Genomic DNA, 26,801 nt, shown 5'->3' with positions numbered 1-26,801 from the left:
TGGAAGCTGCAGTGAACCGAGATGGTGCCACTACACTCAGCCTGGGTGACAGAGTGAGACTACGTCTCAAAATCAAAAAGTCTGCTAGTACCCATCTCATAGGGCTGTTAGGAGTAGTAAGTGAAATCAGACTTACAAAGCATTTAGTTCAGCTCAATCAACGAGTTCATTCTCGCCTTGTCCCCACTGCATAGCCCCTAACCCCAAATATCCCAACACAGCTCATAACAATAAGATTCTTGTTTCCCCAACACGTTTAATTGTAAGAATAGAGATAATGGTCAACTCTTGAGAAGAACCAAACTCTGGTGCCATCTTGGAAGTGCTGCATCACCTCCTTTTCTTACTTCCTTGAACAGCAATATTTCTGGATTTCTTCTGCAAGCCCCAGGCAGTGCAGGATGCGTTTCTTTTCAGCAGCCAGTTCCTTCTCAGAGAACTGGCCCAAGAGTTTCTGGACAAATATATTTTGATCTTTCAGAAATATGTTCTTATTCACTCCTACATTTGGCACATTCTCCAGGGACCCAGACTTGAAATGGAAGCTTAAATATCTGTTTCGTTTTAGACCAGGCCCTTTTTCTTCAATCCATGACAGTGGACTGCAAAGACAGAAGACAAAAGAATCATGTTAGAGATTACATAAGAACACAAGTGGGTGCTTGCTGGCACCAGACTGCCTGGTAACAGGTCCTTGTCAGGTACCCATCCTCCTTGCAGTCACCAGCCTCCCAGAGGCTGTGGGTGAATGTGTCAACCTCACAACCAAAAAATCTTTCATTTAATTTGCCATCAAGCAGGGGAATTCCTTCAGTGAATTTTTTTTTTCTTTTTTTTCTGGGATGGAGCCTTGTTCTGTCGCCCAGGCTGGAGCACAGTGGTGCAGTCTTGACTCACTACAACCTCTGCCTTCTGGGTTCAAGCAATTTTCCTGCCTCAGCCTCCCAAGTAGCTGGGAATACAGGCACCTGCCACCACGTCTGGCTACTTTTAAATAAATATTTTTAGTAGAGATGGGGTTTTGCCACGTCAGCCAGGCTAGTCTTGAATTCCTGACCTCAGGTAACCCACCTGCCTTGGCCTCCCAAATTGCTGGGATTACAGGCGTGAGCCACCGCGGCTGGCCTCCTATGACTAGTTTTAAAAGCTCATAGTACAGTCTAGCAAATGTTCTAGGAGATGGTAACAAAGATTAATTTGAATGCAATTTATTCAGTGCTTTATTTTGACACTGAATAAAAATAAACTTGAGGTATTCTACATAGTCTTCCTAAGAAAATTTCTCATGTCCTTTTTTGTTTTTTGAGATGTTTGCTCTTGTTGCCCAGGCTGGAGTGCAGTGGTGTAGTCTCGGCTCACTGCAACCTTTGCCTCCAGGTTCAAGCGATTCTCCTGCCTCAGGCTCCCCAGTAGCTGGGTTTACAGGCACCATGCTTGGCTAATTTTTGTATTTTTAGTAGAGATGAGGTTTCACCATGTTGGCCAGGCTGGTCTTGAACTCTTGACTTCAGGTGATCCAACTGCCTTAGCCTCCCAAAGTGCTGGGATTACAGGCGTGAGCCACCGTTTCCGGCCTCTCGTGCCCTTATAAATAATATGGAATCTTGGGATTTGAGGGAATGCAGAATGTCAAGATCTTTCTTGTACCTCAATTTCCTTACTAGTAAAAATAAGTAATGGTAATAAGTATACATCTTTACTTATCCTGCTGTGACACTGTGAGATAAAAATGCAATTTGTGGCCAGACGTGGAGGCTGATGTGGGTGGATCGTTTGAGCCCAGGAGTTTGAGACTGGCCTAGACAATATGGCAAAATCCATCTTACCCAAAATAAGAAAATCAGCCAGTCTCATAACCTGGTCTCAAAATAAATAAATAAGTAGATAAAATTTTTTTTTAAAATGCAGTTTGGGACATGGAAAGTACTATGATTTTAAGAAGTTATTATTATATTATATTAACTGCTCTCTGTCCCAACCCCTCATCTGATACTTGCCTCTCCTGTGCAAAAATGAGAGTCAGGGCCGGGTGCAGTGGCTCACGTGTGTAATCCCAGCATTTTGAGAGGCCAAGGCGAGCAAATCACTTGAAGTCAGGAGTTTGAGACCATCCTGGCCAACATGGTGAAACCTCATCTCTACTAACAATACAAAAATGAGCCAGGCATGGTGGCAGGCGCCTGTAATCCCAGCTACTCGGGAGGCTGAGGCAGGAGAATTGCTTGAACCTGGGAGGTGGAGGTTGCAGTGAGCTGAGATCGCACCACCGCACTCTAGCCTGGGTGACAGAGTGAGACTCTGTCTCATTATTAAAAAAAAAAAAAAAAAAAGAGAGAGTCAGCCTCTGCCTCCCCCACATCTTGCTTCCTCATTGACTCCTACTCAACTTCAGGACCAAACAAGGCACTTCCTCTCGTCAGAAGCATGAGCTGACCTAGTACAGGTTCCCCTTCCCTCTGCTCCTACAGCACCCTACAGTATCTTTACCTCTAATTACAGGGTACTACAACTGTCTGTGTACAGGTCTGACCATGGCTGCAATCCTAACACTCACATGGCCACACTAGAGCCTGGGCCACCACTGTCAGTCATTCCATAGGCAGCACTACTGAGTTCCATGTGCTTTCCCTTCATCTGCAAGGCCTCTCTGCCTTTTCCTAGCGAAGAAGAAACTCCTCAAAATGGACTAGATCAGGCTTCATTCAGGGACTCAAATTCTTTTTCTTTTTAAAATACCCAACATCTGCTTCTTTTACTACCACCTCTCTGGAAAGGCATCTAGAAACACTCTAAATTCCTTACTGTTCTAAATAATTTACAGAGCCCAGGTGCTTTGGGAGGAAAATTATGAATGTGTTTTTGTTAAAAAAGACTTGGTATCAGAAATAAGTCAGAACGTTTTGGGAACAGTGTGACAGGGTGACGGGATGCTGAAGCTGAAGCACAGAACCTCACACTCTGGCTCCACCGAGGGGTGAATGTGTGGCCCTGCAGGGAACACGTACAGTGTTAATGGCAGAGTCTAGGTGGACGGGTGTTTACTGAAAAATTCTTTCAACTTCACAATATGCCTGAAAACTTTCATAGAAAACACTGGAAAAAAAATCAGGTCACAGAGTTAACATAATTTCTTTTTCTTTTTTTTTTTTTCAAGAAGGAGTCTTGCTCTGTTGTCCAGGCTGAAATGCAGTGGCCTGATTTCAGCTCACTGCAGCCTCTGCCTCCCAGGTTCAAGCAATTCTGCCTCAGCCTGCCAAGTAGCTGGGACTACAGGCGTGCGCCAACACACCCGGTTAATTTTTGCATTTTTAGTAGAGACAGGGTTTCACCATGTTGGCCAGACTGGTCTCAAATTCCTGACCTCAGGTGATAAACCACCACCCTTGGCCTCCCCAAGTGCTCTGGCCTGAGCCACCATGCCCAGCCAAGTTAACGTAATTTCCACTACTAAATCTGCTATGAATTACTTGTGGGACTTAGGCAACCTGCTGGCATTCTGTAAACCTCTGTCTACTGACTGGCAGATGGGATTATGTTTGCCTTCTTTACCCCACAGGGCTGCTGAGAGGATGAGATGAGGCAACACAAGTGCGATCTCAGCACTCCATCTGCAGAAGTAGACAGCCTTTCTGGAGCTGGGAGTGAGGGTCTAGCCCCTCGGGGCTCCCTTTGGATCATACTTGCGAATGTACTAGGATGTCCTTAAATTTCCTCCTCCTCATGGCTTCTCATGACTTACCTTTTCTTCTCTGTCTCCAGACACACTGTCATTTTCATATACTGATCTTCCTTTCGCTCTTCCAAAGTGGCAGACACAAGAGAAAGCTCTCCAAAGAGGGAGACCAGCCAGGTCAGGCGAGAGATGCCGCTGAATGCAGGGAAGCCAAACCGCTCTTCTTCCAATGGGCCAGCTGTGGGAAATCACAAATGTTGTGGAAACTGGGAAGCAAGAATGCCAGGTGGAGAGGGGGGCCCTGGGCCGGGGCTGGCGGGGATGTGAAAAGGTGTGGCTGAGTGATCAGCACAATGGGACCCTGCCTTATGTGGTAGGCGGGCAAGGTGATTAATGATACTGATGAAAACTCAGGTGGCTGAATTTAAACTCTATCATAAAAGCATCTCTGTCTTTTCCCGTTTATTAAATTCAGTTTTAGTAAAACATTATACTGGAAACAGCAGTCAATCCAGCCAAACAGGATAATAAAAAAGTTTCAGGATTCTAATATATATATCTATGTACACATATGTAGATACACATACATACACACACACACACAAAACACATACCTACATATACATACATATATATCCTTTTTAATTAATGATTTAAAGTAGTCTGGTAAAAGTAGAAGAATCAAGATATTTTAGCCCCACAAGCCTGTATTCTTATAACTACCCAATGTGTAAGTGGCAATAAGGTGTGTAGGTATGGAGAAAATGGTAATACCTTTGAGCTATTTCAGTATCAAGAAAATTGATACAATGTTAAATGTTTTCTTAGTCTTCCTAATCTTGTGAACAAAAAAGTATACTCAAAAGAGTACTGGGGCCAGGCGTGGTAGCTCATGCCTGTAGTCCCAGCGCTTTGGGAGACCAAGGTGAGTGGATCACTTGAGGTCAGGAGTTCGAGACTAGCCTGGCCAACATGGCAAACCCCATCTCTACTAAAAAAAAATACAAAAATTACCCAGGCATGGTGACAGGTGCTGGTAACAGCTGCTCGGGAGACTGAGGCAGGAGAATCACTTGAGCCTGGGAGGTGGAGGTTGCAGTAAGCCTAAAAAGGCCGAGTACAGTAGCTCATGCCTATAATACCAGCACTTTGTGATGCCAAGGCTGGCAGATAGCTTGTGCCCAGGAGTTCAGGACCAGCCTAGGCAACATAGCAAGACTCTGTCTCTACAAAAAACACACACAAAATTAGGCAGGTATGGTGGTGCACACCTGCTGCCCCAGCTACTCAGGAGGCTAAGGTGGGAGTATCATCTGGGCCTGAGGAGTTCGAGGCTGCAGTGAGTCATAATTGTACCACTGCATTCCAGCCTGGATGACAGAGTGACACCCTATCTCAAAAAATATATATATAAATATAAAAAAGAGTATTGGTGTGAGAAATCCATTTGGTCAAGATACTGCTCCCGTCTGCCTCCAGCCAAAATCTTAAACATAACCTAAGTTTAAAAGACTTCATATCTGTTACATCACATTATAAACAAAACATTTCTTATGGCCTTGATATTCACTGAAAACAATGACTAATAACAATGAGTATATTCTTAAAAAGTAATGTTATATATAAATCCAAACAAAAATTAAAATTTTCATAGACAATATAGTTTGAAATCACTAGGGCCTAAGTATCAAACTTACAAAATAAAAAGACTTCCCCAGGGCTGGTTACTGTCTGCTCTAGTTCTTTTTTGTTTTTTTTTTTGTTTGTTTGTTTGTTTTTGAGACTGAGTCTCGTTGTCACCTAGGCTGTGCAGTAGCGTGATCTCGGCTCACTACAACCTCTGTCTCCTGGGTTAAAGCGATTTTCTTGCCTCAGCCTTTCAAGTAGCTGAGATTACAGGTGCATGCCACCATGCCCGACTAATTTTTGTATGTTTTTAGTAAAGATGGTGTTTCACCATGTTGGTCAGACTGGTCTTGAACTCCTGACCTCAGGTGATCCACCTGCCTCAGCCTCCCAAAATGCTGGAATTACAGGCATGAGCCACTGTGCCCAGCCTAGTTCTTCAGACAGAATACTAAGCGGCCACCCACAACAGTTCCAGCCACTTAGAGAGCTGAGCTCCAATCCAGCTCTGTCTCATGACCGCTACATTGCCTCTGTGAAGTCACTCATGTCTTTGAGCTTCAGTTTATCTGTATAATGGGGGCAGTGAATACCACTTTATAGGATTGTCATATGGATTAAGATAATGCACATCACATACTTAATATGGTTTCTTGTACAAATTAATGGTTTGTACTCACATTACCATTTTCAAGGATGAAGACAGATTTTGAAATGAGGTTCTACTATGTATCAGTGGCTTTACTAGGCAAAAATGCAAGGCCATGTCCCCCAGGGTCTCCTTTCTGTAATGAAAGCCCTCAGGAATGGTGGCTCAGGTGCCCAACGATATAGTCAGAGAAGGAGCCCATCCAAAAGTGACCACAAGAGCAGGAGCTTCCTGCATGCCCATTTCCTATTGCTAACGGAGCTGCTCAAAGAGTGACCAACATCAAGTAAACAGCTACATATACAGCAGATCAGATACTGTGGTCAGCTGGGTACGGCGGCTCATGCCTGTAATCCTAGCACTTTGGGAGGTCGAGACAGGTGGATCACTTGAGCCCAGGAGTTTGAGACCAGGCTGGACAACATAGAGAGACACTGTTTACAAAAATTTTTAAATTAGCTGGGTGTTGTGGCGCACACCTGTGGTTCTAGCTGCTTGGAAGTCTGAGGTGGGAGGACTGCTTGAGCCTGGGAGATTGAGGCTACAGTGAGCTATGACTGCACTACTGCACTCCAGCCTGGGCAACAGAGTAAGACTTTGGCCAAAAAAAAAAAAAAAAAAAAAAAAAAAAAAATTGTGGTTGCCGCCAACACCCTTATAACTTGCTAGAGGAGGAAGAGAACTCTTCATATTATATTTGTTTTGCAAGGAAGTATAAAAATGTTCTCCTCTCAAGGAAGTATGAAAATGTTCTCCTCTCCGAGCATCTACCTCTCAGTCCTTTTAAAAGAGTTTTAATGTACAACTTCCTGTTGAAAAACAATCTCCAACTAGTTAATAGATTGGGACAGAGCATAAATAAGCTTGAGATTTCTAATCTACTCTTTACCCAAGGGCCACCAAGCAATTAAATCCCATCTGGGAAAATTAAATTGGCCCTGAGTCAGAGAGTCTTGAGCAGAAATGAATATAAGCTCCCATACTAGAGAGCCAGGAAAGAATCTGGCTGGTCTTTGGACCTCACACGTGACCTGTGATCCCACTTAGCACTGACCTGTGAAGAGGAGTGACCCTTTCAGCAGGTCTTTCCCCACCACTTCTTTTTTCAGGAATGCAAATTCCTCCATCAGGAGTTCAACATGCTCCTCGTGCAAGACTTTTCCTGTAATGACAAAAACGGAATAAAAAGGGCAGTTGTCAGTTGTGTCTCGGTGTGCATCCCGGAGTGTACTCTGTCATCCCCTAACACAGGACATGAAGCACTGATAACTGCCCTGGGCACACGGCCAGGATTGCCTCCCTACCACTGTCACCCACCCCAGCTGAAGAGGCTGCCACTTCTAAGCTTACAACAGAAATGAATGAAATGAAGGCCAGGCACAGTAGCTCATGCCTGTAATCCCAGTACTTTGGGAGGCCAAGGCTGGCGGATCACCTGAGGTCAGGAGTTCCAGACCAGCCCGGCCAACATGGTGAAACCCTGTCTCTATTAAAAATACAAAAATTACCCAGGTGTGGTGGGGGGCACCAGTAAGCCCAGCTACTTAGGAGGCTGAGGCAGGAGAATCGCTAGAACCTGGGAGGTGGAAGTTGCAGTTGCCAAGATGGCATCACTGCACTCCAGCCTGGGCGACACAGTGAGACTCCATTTCAAAAAGAAAAAGAAAAAAAGAGAAATTAATGAAATGAAAACCTGAGAAATGAAATGAAAATCTAAGAGAACAATATGGTATCTACCCATGTCCAAAGGCAAGATGAGATCAGTGATGTATCTGTGGGCCAGGAGAGAGTTAGCTACTGTTCTAGACATAAAAATCTAACAGAGTAAGAACGTGGCCAGGCATCATGGCTCATGCCTGTAATCCTAGCACTTTGGGAGGTCAAGGCAAGAGGATCGCCTAAGCTCAGGAGTTTGAGACCAGCCTGGGCAACATGGCAAAACCTGGCCTCTACAAAAAATACAAAAATTTAGCTGGGTATGGTGGCATGCACCTGTAGTCCCAGCTACTTGGGAGGCTGCACTGGGAAGATCACTTGAACCTGGGAGGTGGACATTGCCGTGAGCCAAGATCGTGCCACTGCACTCCAGTCTGTCTCAAAAAAGAAAAAAATTAATAAAATAAAATAAATTTTGGATTATAAAAGAAAGCTGTTAACAATTTTTTTTGCTCTATAAAATTTTTTTCATTTCTAGGCCAGAAGCTTCCTAAAGCACCAGAACTATTTTGTGATTAAGTACAAAGTGTGGTTATGATCTACAGTTTCACTGAAACAGAAATCTGGGCCAGTGGGAGATGCTCCTGGGACAGTTGCCTTTGTCTAACCCAGCTTCATAGCAAATGCTGCCAAATGCTCTGGGCTTGTCCTGCACCTCAGGAACGTGGAGGATGTCTGTCGCAGGAGTCTCCAGAAATATCAGGTGTGTGGGAGGATGGGGTCCTTCCCACCCACTCCCTAAGATGTGAATGTGGCAAAGAGAACTTCTTGTGATACGTAGAAGCTTTCTGGCACAAAATGGCTTTGCAACAACTAAATGGCACAAAATGCTTCGCAATAAGTAGAAGCTTTTCTTCTCGCAGGTAGTTTCGCCCACCGCCTCCCACCCCCACTGCCATGAAACTCTGGGGAACATGTTGTATTTTCCCCAGCACTATGTAACAGTCTCTGTGTTTCCATATCCATGGTTATTAAAGAAACTATGAATTTTTCAACTGTGTCTTTGGTTGTTTTTCTGTCATTCACTCAATGCCTGATTGTGATAAACACACATGGTAACCACAGTACACACACACATCCGTATCCATATATCCCCAGGTCTGTTCACTGCAAGGGCTTGCAGAGATAGCCCAAAGCCATAAGCACACCCAGTGTCCAATCTTGCCATCAAAACGTTACTAGCCATTGGAGAACTGACTAATTCCAAGGCTGAGACAGGGAAAGTACAAGATGAGCCTTAACCACTTTGTGCCAGAAAGCAAGAATTCAAAGAATAATGGAAACATAACAAAATGACAAGGGAGCTGGCAGGAAGAGGTTCACCACTGAGCAAATTTGGAACAATGTGGACATCAATATGAATAATAAAAAGTAACAACAGTACTGAATAGAAAAACAAAGCCATGAGTTCCTACTGACATAAAATAATAAATGAATATCAGAAAGTGTGATGAGAATGGGTATTTAACTAGTTATAAACTACCTTCTCACAAAATAATCACTCATTACAAAGGGAAAAAAAGGAACTTTCAGTGGAAAAGCCTGTCAGATACCACCTAATGAAGTTATATCATTAGTAATTAGATGAACTGATAAAGGATGTTACCTGACAGAACACAATGTGAAAAACAGCATCGTTTCCTTTTTTTTGGTGTGTGTGAGATGGAGTCTCGCTCTGTCACCCAGGCTGGAGTACAGTGATGTGATCTCGGCTCACTGCAACCTCTGCCTCCCGGGTTCAAGAAATTCTCCTGCCTCAGCCTCCCAAGTAGCTGGGATTACAGGTGCCCACATCATGCCTGGCTAATTTTGTTGGTATTTTTAGTAGAGACGGTTTCACAGTGTTGGCCAGGCTGGTTTTGAACTCCTGACCTCAAGTAATTCCCGGCCTTGGCCTCCCAAAGTGCTAGGTTTACAGGCGTGAGCCACTGTGCCTGGCCGCTTCCATAATATTTCTGTGAAAGATGCATACCCCATCTAATCATGAAGAAACATCAGATATATTCAAATTTAGGGACATTTTACACAATAACTAACTGTAATATTTATAATTGTCAAGAAAAGACGGAGGAACTGTCCAGAATGAAGGACACTAAAAGTGACATGTCAACAAAAGATAATACATGATTTTGAACTCAGTCATTTTGCCATAAAGAATGTTATTGGGACAACTGGTGAAATTTGAATGAGGCTTGAGGATTAGATTGTTGTAATGTACCAGTGCCACTTTCCAGATTTTGATGGTTGTATGTGGTTACGTGCATACCTCAGAGATTCTGCATGTTTCATTCCAGACCACCACAATAAAGTGAATATTGCAATAAAGGGAGTCACATGAATATTTTAGTTTCTCGGTGCATATACAAGTTATGTTTATACTATATAGTAGTTTGTTAAGTATGTGATAACACCATGTTTAGGAAAACAATGTATATACCTTAATTTAAAAATACATTATTGAGCTGGGCATGGTGGCCTATGCCTGTAATTCCTGCACTTTGGGAAGCTCAGGCGGGTGGATCACTTGAGGCCAGGAGTTCGAGACCAGCCTGGCCAACATGGTGAAACCCCATCTCGGCTAAAAATAGAAAAATTAGCTGTGCGTGGTGGTGTGCACCTATAATCCCAGTTACTCAGGTGGCTGAGGCACAAGAATCATTTGAACCCAGGAGGTAGAGGCTGCAGTGAACTGAGATTGCGCCACTGCACTCAAGCCTAGGCAACAGGGCAAGACTGTCTTAAAAAACCAAAAAATAAAAACAAACAAACAAAAAATGCTACCATCTGATCCTCCATCTTTTTGCTGGAGGAAGGTCTTGCTTCCATGTTGATGGCTGCTGACTGATGTGGTTGTGGATTTGATTTGCATTTCTATAAGGATTAGTGGTATTGAGCATCTTTCCATATGATTATTTACCGTCTGTATAATCTCTTCAGAAAAATGTCTATCCAAGTCCTTTGCCCATTTTAAAATCAGTTTATTTGGTTTGTTTGTTGTTGTTGAGTTGTAGAGTTCTTTAGACATTCTGGATACTGATTTCTTATCAAAGATAAGATTTGCAGATATCTTCACCCATTACGGACACTGCTTTTTCACCCGGATGATTGCTTCCTTTGAGGCACAGAAGGTTTTAAGTTTGATTAGTCCATTTGTCTGTTTTTGCTTTTTTTGCCTGCATTTTTGATGTTGTATGTAAGACATTATTGCCAAATCCAATGTCATGATGCTTTCCCATGTTTTCTTCTAACAATATTATAGTTTTAGGTCTTAAATTTAGTTCTTTAATTCATTTGAGTGATTTTTAAATGTGGTGTAAGGTAAGTGTCCAACTTCATTCTTTTGCATGTGGATATCCTGTTTTCCTGGGACCACTTTTTGAAGACACTGAAACACTTGGCAGAGTTCTCCAGTGAAGCCATTTGGTTTTAGGCTTTTCTTTATTGGGAGGTGTTTAATTACTGATTCAATCTCCTTACTAGTTATAAATCTGTTCAGATTTTTGTTTCTTCATGATTCAGTCTTAGTAGGTTATATGCTACTAGGTATTTATCCCTTTCTAGGTTATCCGATTGTTGGAGTATAACAATTGTATAACTGCTCATTGTAGTCTCATAATCCTTTTTATTTCAGCAGCATTGGCTGTAAAGTCTCCTCTTTCGCTTCTGACTTTAGTTTGAGTCTTTAATTTTTTTTTTCTTTTTTTTTTTGTGGAGACGGAGTCTCGCTCTGTTGCCCAGGCTGGAGTGCAGTGGCGCACGGTCTCTGCTCACTGCAAGCTCCGCCTCCTGGGTTCACGCCATTCTCCTGCCTCAGCCTCCCAAGTAGCTGGGACTATAGGTGCCCGCCACCACACCCAGCTAATTTTTTTGTATTTTTTTTTTTTAGCAGAGACAGGGTTTCACCATGTTAGCCAGGATGGTCTCGATCTCCTGACCTCAGATCCGCCCGCCTCGGCCTCCCAAAGTGCTGGGATTACAGGCATGAGCTACCATGCCTGGCCTTTTTATTTTTTTGTGAGACAGTCTTGCTCTGTTGCCCAGGCTAGATGGAGTGCAGTAGTGCAATCTCAGCTCACCACAACCTCCACTCACCACAACCTCCACCTCCTGGGTTCAAGTGATTCTCCTGCCTCAGCCTCCTGAGTAGCTGGGACTATAGGCACGTGCCACCATGCCTGGCTAATTTTTGTATTTTTAGTAGAGATGGGGTTTCACAATTTTGGCCAGGCTGGTCTTGAACTCTTGACCTCGTGATCTGCCCTCCTTGGCCTCCTGAAGTGCTGGGATTACCGGCGTGAGCCACTGTGCCCAGCTGACTGTTTTTTTCTTAATCTGCTAAAATTCTGTCAATTTTATGGATTTTTTTCAAAAAAACCAACACTTGGTTTTGTTGTTTTTTTTTTCTATTGCTTTTCTACTCTCTATTTTATTTATGTTCTAATATTTACTTGCTTTTTTCTGCTAATTTTCGATTGAGTTTGCTCTTCTTTTCCTAGTCCCTTGAAATGTAAAGTTAGGATGTTGATTTGAGATCTTTCTTCTTGTTTAATGTAAGCATTTACAACTATCCACTTCTCTCTTAGTACTGCTTTCATTACATCTCATCAGTTTTGCATTGTTTTGTTTGAACAGTCTCGCTCTGTTGCCCAGGCTGGAGTGCAGTGGTGCGATCTCCCTCACTGCAACCTCTGCCTCCTGGGTTCCAGCAATTGTCCTGCCTCAGCCTCCCTAGTAGCTGGGACTACATGTGTGTACCACCACACCCGGCTAATTTTTGTATTTTTAGTAGAGATGGGGTTTCAGCATGTTGGCCAGGTTGGTCTTGAACTACTGACCTCAGGTGATTCACCCGCCTCGGCCTCCCAAAGTGCTGAGATTACAGGCACAATCTATAATATTTATTTATTTATTTATGTATTTAATTTTTGAGATGAAGTCTCACTCTGTCGCCCAGGCTAAAGTGCAATGGTGCAATCTTGGCTCACTGCAACCTTCACCTTCTGCATTCAAGCGATTCTCACGCCTTAGCCTCTGGAGTAGCTGGGATTACAGGCACACGCCACCAGGCCCAGCTAATTTTTGTATTATTATTAGAGACGGAGTTTTACCATGTTGTCCAGGCTCGTCTTGAAATCCTGACCTCAGGTGATCCACCAGCCTCAGCCTCCCAAAGTGCTGGGATGACAGGCATGAGCCACCACACCCGACTGCACAATCTATTTTAAACTGCTAATAACTTAACTTCAAATACAAAATTCTTCACATACAAAATTCTACTCCTTTATATCTCCGACCCCCCATTTGTTATTAATGTTACCAATTACATCTTTTTATATTATACATCCATTAAATTTGTATTTTGTTTTTGTCTTTTAAATTCTATACCAGCATTTAAAATGATATTTATTTATTTATTTAGAGATAGAATTTCACAGTGTTACCCAGGCTGGAGTGCAGTCACACAATCTCAGCTCACTGCAACCTCCGCCTCCCAGGTTCAAGCAATTCTCCTGCCTTAGCCTCCTGAGTAGCTGTGACTACAGACATGTGCCACCACACCCAGCTAATTTTTTTATTTTTAGTAGAGATGGGATTTCACCAGGTTGGCCAGGATGGTCTTGAACTCCTGACCTCAAATGATCTGCTTGCCTAGGCCTCCCCAATTCCTGGGATTATAGGCTTGAGCCACTGCGCCTGGCCTAAAGTGATTTATATGTCAACATTAGAATACTACGGAAGTCTGTATTTGTCTTTGTATTTACCTTTACCAGAGAGCAATATTTTTGTGTTGCTGTCTAGTGTTTTCTTTTTTTTTTTTTTTTTTGAGACGGAGTCTGGCTCTGTCGCCCAGGCTGGAGTGCAGTGGCCAGATCTCAGCTCACTGCAAGCTCCGCCTCCTGGGCTTACGCCATTCTCCTGCCTCAGCCTCCCGAGTAGCTGGGACTACAGGCGCCCACCACCTCGCCCAGCTAGTTTTTTGTATTTTTTAGTAGAGATGGGGTTTCACCATGTTAGCCAGGACGGTCTCGATCTCCTGACCTCGTGATCCGCCCGTCTAGGCCTCCCAAAGTGCTGGGATTACAGGTTTGAGCCACCGCGCCCGGCCTAGTGTTTTCTTTAACTTGAAAGACCTCCTTTAGCATTTCCTGTAGGGCAGGTCTAGTAGTGATCAACTCACTTGGTTTTTGTTTGTCTGGGTAAGTCTTTTAAATAATTTTTATTTTATTTTGAGACAGGGTCTCACTCTGTTGTCCAGACTAGACTGCTGTGGCCTGATCATGGTTCACTGCAGCCTCAACCTCCCAAGGTTCAAGTGAACTTTTAAGTAGCTGGGACTACAGGGGTGCACCACCACACCCAGCTAATTTTCATATTTTCAGTTGAGATGGGGTTTCGCCATGTTGCCCAGGCTGGTCTCAAACTCCTGGGCTCAAATAATCTACCCATCAGAGCCTCCCAAAGTGCTGGGATTACAGGTGTGAGCCACTGTGCCCAGCTGAGTCTTTTTTTTTCTTCTTGTAATTAAAAATTTTGTACGCCGGGCACGGTGGCTCATGCCAGCACTTTGGGAGGCCGAGGTGGGTGGATCATGAGGTCAGGAGTTCGAGACCATTCTGGCCAACATCGTGAAACCCCACCTCTACTAAAAATACAAAAATCAGCTGGGCATGGTGGTGGGCGCCTGTAATCCCAGCTACTCAGGAGGCTGAGGAAGGAGAATTCTTTGAACCCAGGAGGCGGAGGTTGCAGTGAGCTGAGATGGTGCCATTGAACTCCAGCCTGGGTGACATAGCAAGACTCTGTCCCCCACCAAAAAAAAAAAAAAAAAGTTGTAAAAGATTTTTGTAGAAACAGGGTCTTATTATGTTGCCCAGGGTTGTCCTGAGTTCCTTGGCCTCCCAAAGTGCTGGGATGACAGGCATGAGCCACTGCGCCTGGTCTGGGAAAGTCTTAATTTCTCCCTTCTGGAGGGTAGTATGGCTTAGGGGAACAAATGTGAACTTAAGAGCCCAGTAGGATTTGATTCAAATCTCTACCTCCCGTTTAGTCGTCATGTCATTAGCTTTGTGATCTGCCACAAATTAACTTCTTTGAACCATGTTTTTCTATACAGAATCTAGAGAAAATATATACCTCCAAGGGTTTCTAGAAGAATTAAGCAAAATAACATATGAAATGCTTAGCAGAGTTTCTAAGTTCCTAGCATATATTAAATATTTAATAAATGGTTTTCCTGTTTAGAAACAACAAAACTACCAACTATGGAAGTAAGACAATCAGTTTCTCTAATTTGAGCATTTTTAGGATATCCCAGCATTTAGCAATATAAGTATCACATGAATAAAGCCAAAATAATATCATGACATAAGCATAGGTGAAAACTAATTCATATTTTTTCCTTAGAGTGAGTAAAATAAGCTGATAAGCTTTAACCAAAAGTTTCCCACCCATCCTTCTGCCCTCCACTATGAGTGCTTACGGTGTTGGGGTGAGGAAGTAGTTGGGAGCCCACAGTGCCAGTGTAGCCAGGAGGAGACATCTGAAATGGGGTTAAGGTTTTTTTTTTTTTTTTTTTTTTTGAGACGGAGTCTCACTCTGTCGCCCAGGCTGGAGTGCAGTGGCTGGATCTCAGCTCACTGCAAGCTTCGCCTCCCGGGTTTACACCATTCTCCTGCCTCAGCCTCCGGAGTAGCTGGGACTACAGGCGCCCACCACCCGGCTAGTTTTTTGTATTTTTTTAGTAGAGACGGGGTTTCACCGTGTTAGCCAGGATGGTCTCGATCTCCTGACCTTGTGATCCGCCCGTCTCGGCCTCCCAAAGTGCTGGGATTACAGGCTTGAGCCACCGCGCCCGGCCGGGGTTAAGGTTTAAAGGCATAAAGATGGTATCACAGAAATCCTGGAGGCAGAAACTCTTGGTAAGAGGGTCTGTATTCCAGACAGAGTGTACATTACCTTTCTGCTCAGCCAGCTCCCACAGTTCCTGAGCGGCCGCCAACGACAGTGTCATGGGGTATTCCACAAGGACGTGCTTGCCAGCATTAAGGAACTGCCTTTGGTACACGAGACAAATACAGAGAAAGAACACTTCGAATAAGCTTCACTAAAATGCTCTGCATAATAGAGAACAGAATGTTATAAAGGCCTGAGAGTTTCTGTGTGTGAATGTGTCATGACTGGGGGTAGGAGTCAGTGCCACGGGATATGGAGGAAGAATTGTATCCCACATTGTTTTCTACTATCCTGTGACAGAATGACTTTCTAGTTATGTGTTAATTTGAACATTCAACCATTCATTTATTCAACTAAGTACTATTTACCAATTACTCTGGAAGAGAAATAAAGACACATTAACAAATAAATTTCCTATTACCACATGGTAGCTATAAAGGCTACAAAACCCACGGCGCTAGCTTTGCCTGAGGCAGTCTGAAAAGATTTCACTAAGGACCTGTGAATTGGGTCTCAAAGTATGAGCAGACATTTTCCAGGTGCAACATGATGAGTATATTTCACTGTGAACACTGTATGTTGGGGCTTGGGCATTTGTGGGGCTTTGTTCAAATGACAAATTTCAGTGTGGCAGGGGAGTGGGCTACAGACCGTGGAAGATAATAATGTCAGAAAAGTAGCTGGGAGCCTGACCGTGAAGGACCTAGAATTCTGTGCTCAGCAGTTCAGATTTCATTCTGTGGATACCAGGGTACAAATATTCATAAGCATGGGACTTATGACAGAATCACTTTTCTTGACGAAATACACTCTAGTGCCAGAAAAGGTTAAGGAAAGCCAAGGAAAGGTGTTTTTGTCCACTCTAGAGCTAGACTGATAAAGAGGAAGTATCTTACCCGTGGGAACAGCATGGTGGGAGCAGCTGTAAGAACCTAGAAGGAAGCTAGACTGGGGAAGGCAGCTAGCACTTCCCTGTTAGCTGCCAGGTCCTGAGGGTTAAAGGAACTCTCACTGTTATTTTATGACATTGAAAATACAAAGGAGAAAACGTTGGAAGCTGATCCAAACTGAGAAAGGAGTATAATTCGCCAAGGATGCTGGCTCCACATCCTAAACTGTCTGGTGAGAAGAAGGAGGCCACTGCTGTTAAAAACTACTCTCGATGGGTTTTTACAGAGAAATAAAACATTTTAATTCTGAATGTTTCTAATGTTTCAAATTACACATACTAAATACTAATTTTACTATTTTTTCATTTCCTTATATATTTAGACCCAACAATAAGAATTTCTTAATGTTTTGACATTTCTGTGGTCACAGAGCAACTGTAATTTTCTCATTGACTCTTCTGACACCTTTGCAGGGTGTTTTAGCTTGCTTGCTCATTTTTCCAGTACTGCACTGCTGTGTAAGGCAAGGACTGCCTGTGTGGAAAACCCACCTGATGTAGTCCTCATGGCTGGAGCTCTCACTGCAGATATAGGCAACCTCCACCTCTTGGCTGGAAAGAGCATCCTCCAAAGAAATCTGCTGGACTCCATCAATGCTCCCAAGCTCCCTTCTATTTCAGAGTAACAGAGAAACGGAACTCAATGGTAGACAGAAGAAAGGAGCACCATCCTTCTCCCCTCCTCCCAACAAGGTCCTGGTGACCCGCTGCCAGAAATGAAGAAATGAGTTTCTTCTCTCCCACTTCCAGGTTGTTTTCCATTGTGGAGTGAGAAAAATAGCCTCAGGGTTCAAGTCAGGGGATCTGGCACTGAGTGCCAACAGCACCATTCACAGCTTGTATGACCTGTGAGCGTCTTGAATTACTTCATCTCTAAAATAAAAGAAACAGCTGGGTGCAGTGGCTCAAGCCTGTAATCCTAGCACTTTGGGAGGCTGAGGCGGGTGGATCACTTGAGGTCAGGAGTTCAAGACCAGCCTGGCCAACATGGTGAAACCCTGTCTTTACAAAAAATACAAAAGTTAGCCAAGCGTGGTGGCGAACGCCTGTAATCCCAGCTACTTGGGAGACTGAGGCAGGAGAATCACCTGCATCCGGGAGATGGAGGTTGCAGTGAGCTGAGACTGCGCCACAGCACTCCAGCCTGGGTGACAGAGCAAGACTCCTCAAAAATAATATAAGACAAAAATAAAAGGAACAATCTACTTTTATCTCATGAGAAGTGATCTCTATGGTCACTTCCAGTTCCAAGCACTTGGCCAAACATTGTGACTACCAAACCTAATCCAAATCCAATACACTAACACATTTAGGGTGCAAACTGGCATACGACTTCAAGCTCCTTTATAGCTAAGCTAACGAAGCCCAGCAGTATGTACGCATATGTGTGTGTGTGTGTCTTCCTCCTTCTGGCAGACTGAGCTCATTGGAAGGTGAGGAATTTGTTCTCCACGATTTCTCCTACAGTGCCTAGCACATAATAGGCAGTGATAGCCTTGACTAACCAGGAGCAGAGGCAGGAGGGCAACCCAAGGCCTTCTGACTCTTCTAGAGCATGGGGGAGCTGCAGTGTTCTAAGAGCCAAAGCCCCAGCAGTCCATACACCGCCCAGTGCAGTGGCTGGGGCAGGAGAGTAGCCCTCTAAGGGAGTCATGGGAGAATGTGGGACAGCCAGCAAGCAGGAGGCCCTCAGCCAGCTCAGAGCTCCAGCTGAGCTGCAGCGGGCAGAAAGCATTTGGGGAAATTTAGTTCCCAAAAAGTATTATGTTAGGTTTCTTCTAATGGGGCCACCCAAACTAAATTGCTCAATTTCAGCAATACTTATTGTTTGCCTATTAGGTACTAGGCACTGTAGGAGAAATCATGGAGAACAAATGAAAATCCTTGCCTTTCAATGAGCTCAGTCTGCTAGAGGAAACACACACACACACACACACACACACACACACATACACATGTATACATACCACTACCACAAGACTACCAGGAGAAATGTGGTGCTTGGAAGTAGGAGGTGGAGACTCAGGGAGGGAAAGGAATACACTAGAAAAGGCTTCCTGAGAAGGTGGTAGAACTTAGCAGGTAGGTCGGGGGGAAGGGTATGTGAAGAGGGAAACTGTGTGAGTACTGGCAGGGCTGTCATGCAGGGGTGTGACCTGGCCATCCTCCCACACAACCTGGGTAGTGTACCTGTTCCCACTGAGCTGATCTGGAAGCCAACTGGCAGAGGACTGGGGCTTAAGGGAAAAGGAGAGGTCCCACTTCAGCCTTGAACCCAAGTGCTGTGCATGGTTCCAGCTCCAGACAGGGGTGTGATGGGGGTTACTGTGCTGCCTGATCTTAACTTTGCTCTCCCATTTGTGTGCAGCGTCCTTGGAATCTTATGGGGAGGAGAAGCCTGGCCAAGGGCAGATTCTAGCACTCCTGGGTCTCCTTGGTGCCCCAAAGCCCATTTTAAATCCTTAAAAGTGGGGCCACGTTTTGAGACAGGCAGGAAGAGGATGGCCCCATGAACAAAAACATGAAAAAACTTCTGCATGGACCATCACAATCGTTACTTACGCTTTGTGTAAATATTTATCTGATGTCTCCAAAGCACTAGAAAAAGAGTTGCCTAACTTGTTCACTGCCATGTCTCCAGGCCCAGCCCAGTGCCTGCACCTAGCCCACAATTAAAATGGATAAATGATGTTACACAGGATTAGTCTGATGCCTGTATCTAGTTCACGATTAATATTGACAAATGATGTTATACAGGATTAGTCTGGTGAGTGGTGTGTGTGTGTGTGTACGTGTGTATAGGGGTGAGCGGAAGAGCTGAGCATGGGGCAGGGAAGAAGAAACAAGGTGGTAAGTTTGATTCTGACTGGAGATAAATGAATCCTTAAAGAAAAGCGGGAGGCTGGGTGTGGTGGCTCATGCCTGTAATCTCAGCACTTTGGGAGGCTGAGGCAGGAGGAACACTTGACCCCAGGAGTTTGAGACCAGTCTAGGCAACATAGGGAGAAACTGTCTCTACAAAAAAAAAAAAAAAAAAAATTAGTCAGGCATGGTGGTGTGTGTCTATAGTCCCAGCTACTCAGGAGGCTGAGGCAGGAGGATCACTTGAGCCCAGAAGTTCAAGACTGCAGTGAGCTGTGATTGCACCATTGCACTGCAGGTTGGGTGACAGAGTGAGACCCTGTCTCAAAAAAAAAAAAAAAAGTGAGGCTCAAAATTACCAATGGGAAAAGAACACATAGTGTTTAAAAGATGGGCTTTGGAAACAGACTTCTGCTCAACTTCAGTTCTTAGACTTTCCAGCTGTGTGACCTCAGGCAGATTACTTAACCTTTCCGTAGTTCAGCCTCCTTATCTGTAAACTGGGGGGTTGATAACGCTACCTAGAAGGAAATATCACATGTAGAGCCCAGAACCACCTAGGACGGCTGTCATGATGACTATGTCAGGATTCCCTGGTGCACACCAAAAGCCTTTCAGGCCAAAGCCCCATACATATGTTGGCTGTGCCCCTTCTCTGTCAGCCTTGAGCTCACCCTCCTGCCTGTCTTCCAGTCTCCCCAGGCCAACCTACTGTGCATCCCAGCTGCAGGCCCGGCAAGCTTAAGTTCCCAGACCCATCCCAACCTGAGATCTCGTGGGGCTGACCCTAAACACAATTCTCGGTCAGGAGATGGCTCTCCCTGCCCTGGGTCTGAAAAATCTCCATGTCCTGCGGCTAATCTGCCTCACTGGGCTTTCCACAAATTGTGAAGCACAAAGAGAGTGTGAGCCACCTGGACACAAAGCCAATCAGGTTCAGGAACGCTGAGGAAGGGTGTGGATTCCGCAAGTCCCTCATCCGCACGGAGCCGGCTCTGCCAACACCAACCACCACCACGCCAAACTTCCTCTTGGGCTGAAACACAAGGGACCAAGGTGGAGTTTGAAAACACTGAAGCCATTGAACAGAGAACAGCAAAATAAAGGAGCCGGCAGGGTCCCGACAAGCAAGATGGAAGCCAGCCCAGAACACACAGGAAGCCACGGCATCAGGATGGGATGAGACAGTCCCCGAAATGGGGGCTTGGAGAGAAGTCAGTCCTGCCAAAACCTGTTCCTGAAGGTGCTCCACCATGTCTTTAGGTTGAAAACCTTCCGAGCACCTACAGAAAGTGTTCCCCCAATTTGGCTCTCCACTTCTACTGCCCCATCTCCAATAATGAGGGAGCTTTCCTCATTAAGCCAGACCCAGCCCATGGCCTGGTACTTCTGCCCTCCCTGGGTCCCTCTTCCAGTAGACATGTGAATCTGATACTGCTGGGAGACATTCAGAGGGCACAGCTTCTTCATCAGATGCTGGCAGAGGAGGCAAATGGGCAAACCATGATTGGTCACCTTACTCAGCGTGGGAACCATAGGCTTTTACTCTTCACTACAGCCTTCTGAGTTCCACATTTAAGACACTGTGGTATCTTAAATATTATTTAAATGCACTGCTGGAGGCTGTATGTGAACAGTATTACAGTGAAAAATCAAACCGACTTTTAAGTTATACAGCAACTCAGTATAATAAAAACTGATAAAAATTATCTCCATGCACTGGGCGTGGTGGCTCACGCCTGTAATCCCAGCAGTTTGGGAGGCCGAGGCAGGTGGATCACTTGAGGTCAGGAGTTCGAGACCAGCCTGGCCAACATGGAGAAACCTCGTCTCTACTAAAAATACAAAAATTAGCAGGACGTGGTGGCAGGTGCCTGTAATCCCAGCTACTTGGGATGCTGAGGCAGGAGAATTGCTTGAACCTGGGAGGCAGAGATTGCAGTGACCCAAGATCGTGCCACTGCACTCCAGCCTGGGTGACAGAGCCAGACTCTATCTCAAAAAAAAAAAAAATTATCTGCATGCATTCCTTAAACTCACTTCTTGGATGCCTCAGAGCATAGAAACATGAATGTCATCTCAGATTTGCCCCTTTTCTTCACCTTTGTACCCAGTTGTCACCATTTCCCACTGACTGCCCCTCTTCCTATGCCCACTGCTCTTGTCTTCTTCCAGGATTTCTTCCAAATGTTTGGGGATTTGCCAAATGTTTTCCTATTACTGATTTCTCATTTAATCCCACTATGGTTAGAGAACATTCTTTAAATGATTTGAATCCTTTTAGATTTATTGAGAGATTTTATGATCCTTGATGTGGTCTATCTTGGTTAATGTCTGGGCACACTTGAAAAGAATTTGTATTCTACTATTGTTGGGTGGAGTGTTCTATAAGTCTGTTAGATCAAGTTGGTTGATTGTGTTGTTTAGTTCTTCCATATCCTTCCTCATTTTCTGTCTCCTTGCTCTAGCAATTATTGAGGATATTGAAATCTCTGAATATAATTGTATATAACTGTGTATTTCTTCTTTCAGTTCTATCAGTTTTGACCCACATATTTAAAAACTCCATTATTAGATACATACATGTTTAGGATGGTTATGTCTTTTTTATTAATTGACCCCTTTATCTTTCTAAAATGACCATTTTTATTCCTGGTAATGTTTTTTGCCCTATAATTTATTTTGTCTGATATTAACAAACCATTCCCAATTTCTGTTGATCAGTGTTAGCATAATACATTTTTTCCCCAACCTTTCACATTTAATCTATGTGTGTTTTCATATCTATAGTTAGTTTCTTGTAGGCAGCATATAGTTAGGTCTTACTTTTTTTTTTTTACTCAATCTAACAATCTCTGCCTTTTAGTTGAAACGTTTAGACAATTTACATTGTGATTATTGATATGGTTGGGTTTCCATCCAAATTCTCTAGAAATCTTGCTATTTGTTCAATCTGTTCTTTTCCCCCTCTTTTCCTGCCTTATTTTGGATTAATTAGAATATTTATTATGATTCCATTTTATCCCATTTGTTGGCTATTAGCTGTAACTCTTTTTCAGAAGTTAAGGGTTTTATATTATATATTTTACTTACCACAGTCTACTTTTTTTTTTTTTTTTTTTTTGAGACGGAGTCTCGCTCTGTCGCCCGGGCTGGAGTGCAGTGGCCGGTTCTCAGCTAACTGCAAGCTCTGCCTCCCGGGTTTATGCCATTCTCCTGCCTCAGCCTCCGAGTAGCTGGAACTACAGGAGCCTGCCGCCACGGCCGGCTAGTTTTTTGTATTTTTTAGTAGAGACGGGGTTTCACCGTGTTAGCCAGGATGGTCTCGATCTCCTGACCTGGTGATCCGCCCGTCTCGGCCTCCCAAAGTGCTGGGATTACAGGCTTGAGCCACTGTGCCCGGCCCATAGTCTACTTTAAAGTAATATTATGTGCTATTCCACATATACTATAAAGAACCTGACAATAGTAGACTTCCATTTCTTTTCTCCTAGACCTCGTACTGTTGCTATATAATTCAATATTGAAGCAAGAGATTCTCCAGAGCTTGCCCAGACGCCAAGATGTCTGGAAAGGATCTCAGCCTCTCTCAGCCTGCAGCTTGGGAAGAGTGATTCACAGAGCCTGACTGCCCACTGCTGCTAATCTGTACACCAGCCTTGGCTCACCCATCTGACTGGAACTGTCTCCTATGAGTAACTGCCTCTCTTTATTCAGCCTTGCAAGTTTCCTGGGAGTGCTTCTAACAAGCGGACTTCACACATAAAAGGGGACTCTGGGAGACCTAGTTCCTGGCTTCTCTTCTGGAAGTCAGGGAAGAGTACAGGAAGGAGTGGCCACAGTGCCCAACTGACAACTGACAATTTCACCAAGTAAGTCCATTTTGGGTTACAAGTCTAGTTTTTTTCTTCTTTTTTTTCCCCCGTAATTTCTAATTACCAAAAAGCAGTAAGACAGCCTCTGGAGAAATCTGTATAGTCAAAATACATATTCATGATAAAATATTAATATCTGTTTCCCTTTCAATCAAAAAAAGACCAGCAATCCCCTTATTAGGTTAAATATTGATGGCATTCTTAAGGTTACCGAATTACCACATTCCAGATAATAACCAGTATATGCTTCTACCAGCTTAAAAAAAAAAGCCACAAGGTTAAGAAACAGTTCTATTATCTATAAATAAGCCAAACTGCTTTTTAAGATTTAATTAGTTAATGCTACACACAAACTTGCATACAAAACCTGGCTTGCACAGTGTGTCAGGCTAAATTATAAACTGCTTTAGGATTTGGTTTCAATATTATTGCCTTGCAAAACTGACATGCAGGGACAAGATATGGGTGAAAGGCCAGGTGCAGGGGCTCATGTCTGTAAACCCAGCACTCCAGGAGGCTGAGATGGGTGGATCACTTGAGGTCAGGAGTTCCAGACTTGCCTGACCAACATAGTGAAACCCTGCCTCTACTAAAAATACAGAAAATTAGCCAGGTATGGTGGTGGCAGGTACCTGTAACCCCAGCTACTTGGTAGCCTGAGGCAGGAGAATCGCTTAAACCGGGGAGGCAGGGGTTGCGGTGAGCCAAGATTGCGCTACTGCACTCCAGCCTGGGTGACAGAGCAACACTTCATCTCAAAAAAAAAAAGATATGAGGGAAAACACTGGTATCTTAATAGTCAAGCTCCTCTTAGGGAAAGAGCTTTATTTTTGAGAAAAATCACTTGTTAGGCCTTTTAATGTGAGCCTCTTCATTTTACGTGAGGGATCTTGAAGGTGCGTTCTGAAGGGAAACTGCAAATCAGAGATGGCTAGACCACTCTGTAGTAGCAACTAAAACTTTGGGGCTAGGAACCAGTAGGAGGCAGAGGAAAGGGGAAAGTGCATGCAGGTTAGCAAAAGGCTGAAATCTGCAGAGAAGGGAGCCAGTGAGAAATGCCTAGCAAAGGAGGGAGCAATGGACTTCTAGAAACCAGGACATCTACAATTCCATTTTCAGTTGTCTGCTGTGCTCTGCTATCCTGAACCTTTGGGAAGATGCCACTACAAACAGCCCCATAGAGGTGGTATTTAAGGAATGAAGAAGAGGAGCAGTTTTGAGACAGCAGAAAATGACACATAAGAACAGCAAAGTGACTAAAAAACTCACTCAGGTCCAAATCACAGTCACAGAATGAACTTGCGCCTCCACCCTTGGACTCAGAGAAGCTGGTGTTTGGCACTCCAGACACAAAAATGGAGTTCACAGAAAGTTAGGAATGTGCTCTGCCAACTTAGAAAAAATTTTTTTTTTTGAGATAAAGAGGGTAGAAGAAAAATGTAAAATCACTGTAGAAAAACTTCAAGGTGTGAGGCACGAGGGCAGGTGATGAAAAGGTGGAAGGAGAGTCCAGGCAGTCAGACAGAACAAGCTAGTCATTTTCATCCACTATTTGCAAGAATTAAAAAGAAGTTTAACAACTCATTGGTTGGCCTGGGAAAACAGACATGTTCATATGTTGCAGGAGGGACAGAAAAACCTAATTTATGGAGAGCAACTTGGAAATACTTACTACAAATTAAAATGCAAATGCCCTTTGCTCTGGTAAATCCAATAGTAAGAATGTGTCCTACAGAGCTACACAAGTCAAGTGACTTAGGCTTACTGCAGCCTTGCTTATAACAAGCAAAAGATGGAAACAGTCTATATGTCATTATAACAGACTGGCTATGAAAGTTACGATAGACTTGTGAAATAGAGTATTACATGGCTATAAAAAAAAAAAAAAGAACAAGGAAGCCCTTTATGTATTGAAAGGGACTGGTCTCCAAGATAGATTATCGGGTGAAAGAAGCAAAGGACAGGCTAGTGTGCACTGTATGCTACAGTCTGTGTAGTAACAGGAGGGGTGGCAGCCAAAGAGAAAACATACTGTCTATGTTTAGAATCTCTTTGAAAGGACAGCCCAGAAACCTGTAACGCTGAAACTGGCGACATGGTCTTGCTGGGAGCATGAAAAACAGAGTGGCTGGGAAACAGGGATAGGAGGGAAGAGGGCTTCTCACAGAAAATCTTTTTCTCTTTTTTTCTTCTTTAAAGTTTAGAATCACACAAATGTATTCATTATCTAAAATATAAACAACCACTGAAAACAGACATAAATATCAGAGGGTTGCTCCAAGAAGGTGAGAACTCTGCAGTGTACAGCGCCTTGGCTCACTCCTACCTCCCTTCCTGGGGCTCCCTCTACAGTGCTTAGCATCCTCTGCTGCCCCTGTCCCTGCCCTGCCCCATCCAATGACCCCAAGTGCTCCTGACTCCTCTCACCCCTCCTGGCCCTGCTGCAATTGGTTTTCACTCCCATGCCTCCCTGCTTCACCATGGGTCATCCAAGACCTTCTCATCACCACATTCAAGGGCTTCTCCTCAGCCACATGCTCCTGGACTTCAGACATGGACAACCCTTACCTGGACCTTCTTCAAACTCACTCCTTCCTTTCTTCTCTCACCTCATGCCACCAAGGTTTTCTTTTCACATTTCACTTTCTTTCTTCATTTTGCCCAAGAGGTATATATTTCCCAAAGCTCAATCCTCATCCCTCTATTCTTCTCTCTCCCCCATATCCCCAGAGTATGGGGATCCCTCATTCTCAGGGTTTCTATGACCACCTCTATGTCAAAGACCACAAGCGTCCTGAGCTATGGGCCATCCTCTCTTCCAGGCCGCATTCCCAAGACATTTCAACCTGGTTGTCCCATTGCGCCCTGGATTTCATGCTCTGTGCTAAACTCCAATTATCTACCCTTCCTGACGGGCTGTCCTCTGAACTTGTGGGCAAAAGCCAGTAGCTCTAGGAATCCTGGCAGCACCCAGGTTTTTTTTTTTTTTTTTTTTTTTGAGACGGAGTTTTGCTCTGTCGCCCAGGCTGGAGTGCAGTGGTGCAATCTCAGCTCACTGCAAACTCCGCTTCCCGGGTTCACGCCATTCTCCTGCCTCAGCCTCCTGAGTAGCTGGGACTACAGGTGCCCGCACCATGCCCGGCTAATTTTTTTTGTTTTTTTTGTTGTTGTTGTTGTTGTTGAGACGGAGTCTCGCTCTGTCGCCCAGGCTGGAGTGCAGTGGCCAGATCTCAGCTCACTGCAAGCTCCGCCTCCCGGGTTTACACCATTCTCCTGCTTCAGCCTCCCGAGTAGCTGGGACTACAGGCGCCCGCCACCTCGCCCGGCTAGTTTTTTTTTTGTATTTTTAGTAGAGACGGAGTTTCACCGTGTTAGCCAGGATGGTCTTGATCTCCTGACCTCGTGATCTGCCCGTCTCGGCCTCCCAAAGTGCTGGGATTACAGGCTTGAGCCACCGCGCCCGGCCTTTTTTTTGTATTTTTTAGTAGAGATGGGGTT

The 26,801-nt window shown here is 44.3% G+C and overlaps 1 protein-coding gene across 2 annotated transcripts in view; it reads right to left on the bottom strand.

The window, feature by feature from the left end:
* Window positions 1-236: 236 nt before the first annotated feature.
* The window catches only part of BLVRA (biliverdin reductase A), a 48,674-nt gene continuing 22,109 nt past the window's right edge, over window positions 237-26,801 (bottom strand). For both annotated transcript variants that reach the window (XM_017894931.1, XM_017894932.1), the window contains exons 3-8: window positions 20,343-20,464; window positions 17,059-17,178; window positions 15,621-15,718; window positions 7,003-7,110; window positions 3,740-3,911; window positions 237-602 (exon numbers count right to left, since the gene is read on the bottom strand). In XM_017894931.1, coding sequence (XP_017750420.1) covers window positions 344-602; window positions 3,740-3,911; window positions 7,003-7,110; window positions 15,621-15,718; window positions 17,059-17,178; window positions 20,343-20,464 — 879 coding nt within the window. In that variant the 3' untranslated portion in view covers window positions 237-343. The remainder of the gene's footprint in view (window positions 603-3,739; window positions 3,912-7,002; window positions 7,111-15,620; window positions 15,719-17,058; window positions 17,179-20,342; window positions 20,465-26,801) is intronic.

The sequence above is a fragment of the Rhinopithecus bieti genome, unplaced genomic scaffold, assembly GCF_001698545.2.
Source record: "Rhinopithecus bieti isolate Rb0 unplaced genomic scaffold, ASM169854v2 scaffold_26424, whole genome shotgun sequence".
Lineage (NCBI taxonomy): Eukaryota > Metazoa > Chordata > Mammalia > Primates > Cercopithecidae > Rhinopithecus > Rhinopithecus bieti.
The sequence above is the reverse complement of the archived record's forward strand: the minus strand, read 5'-3'. Positions and strand labels throughout refer to the sequence as shown.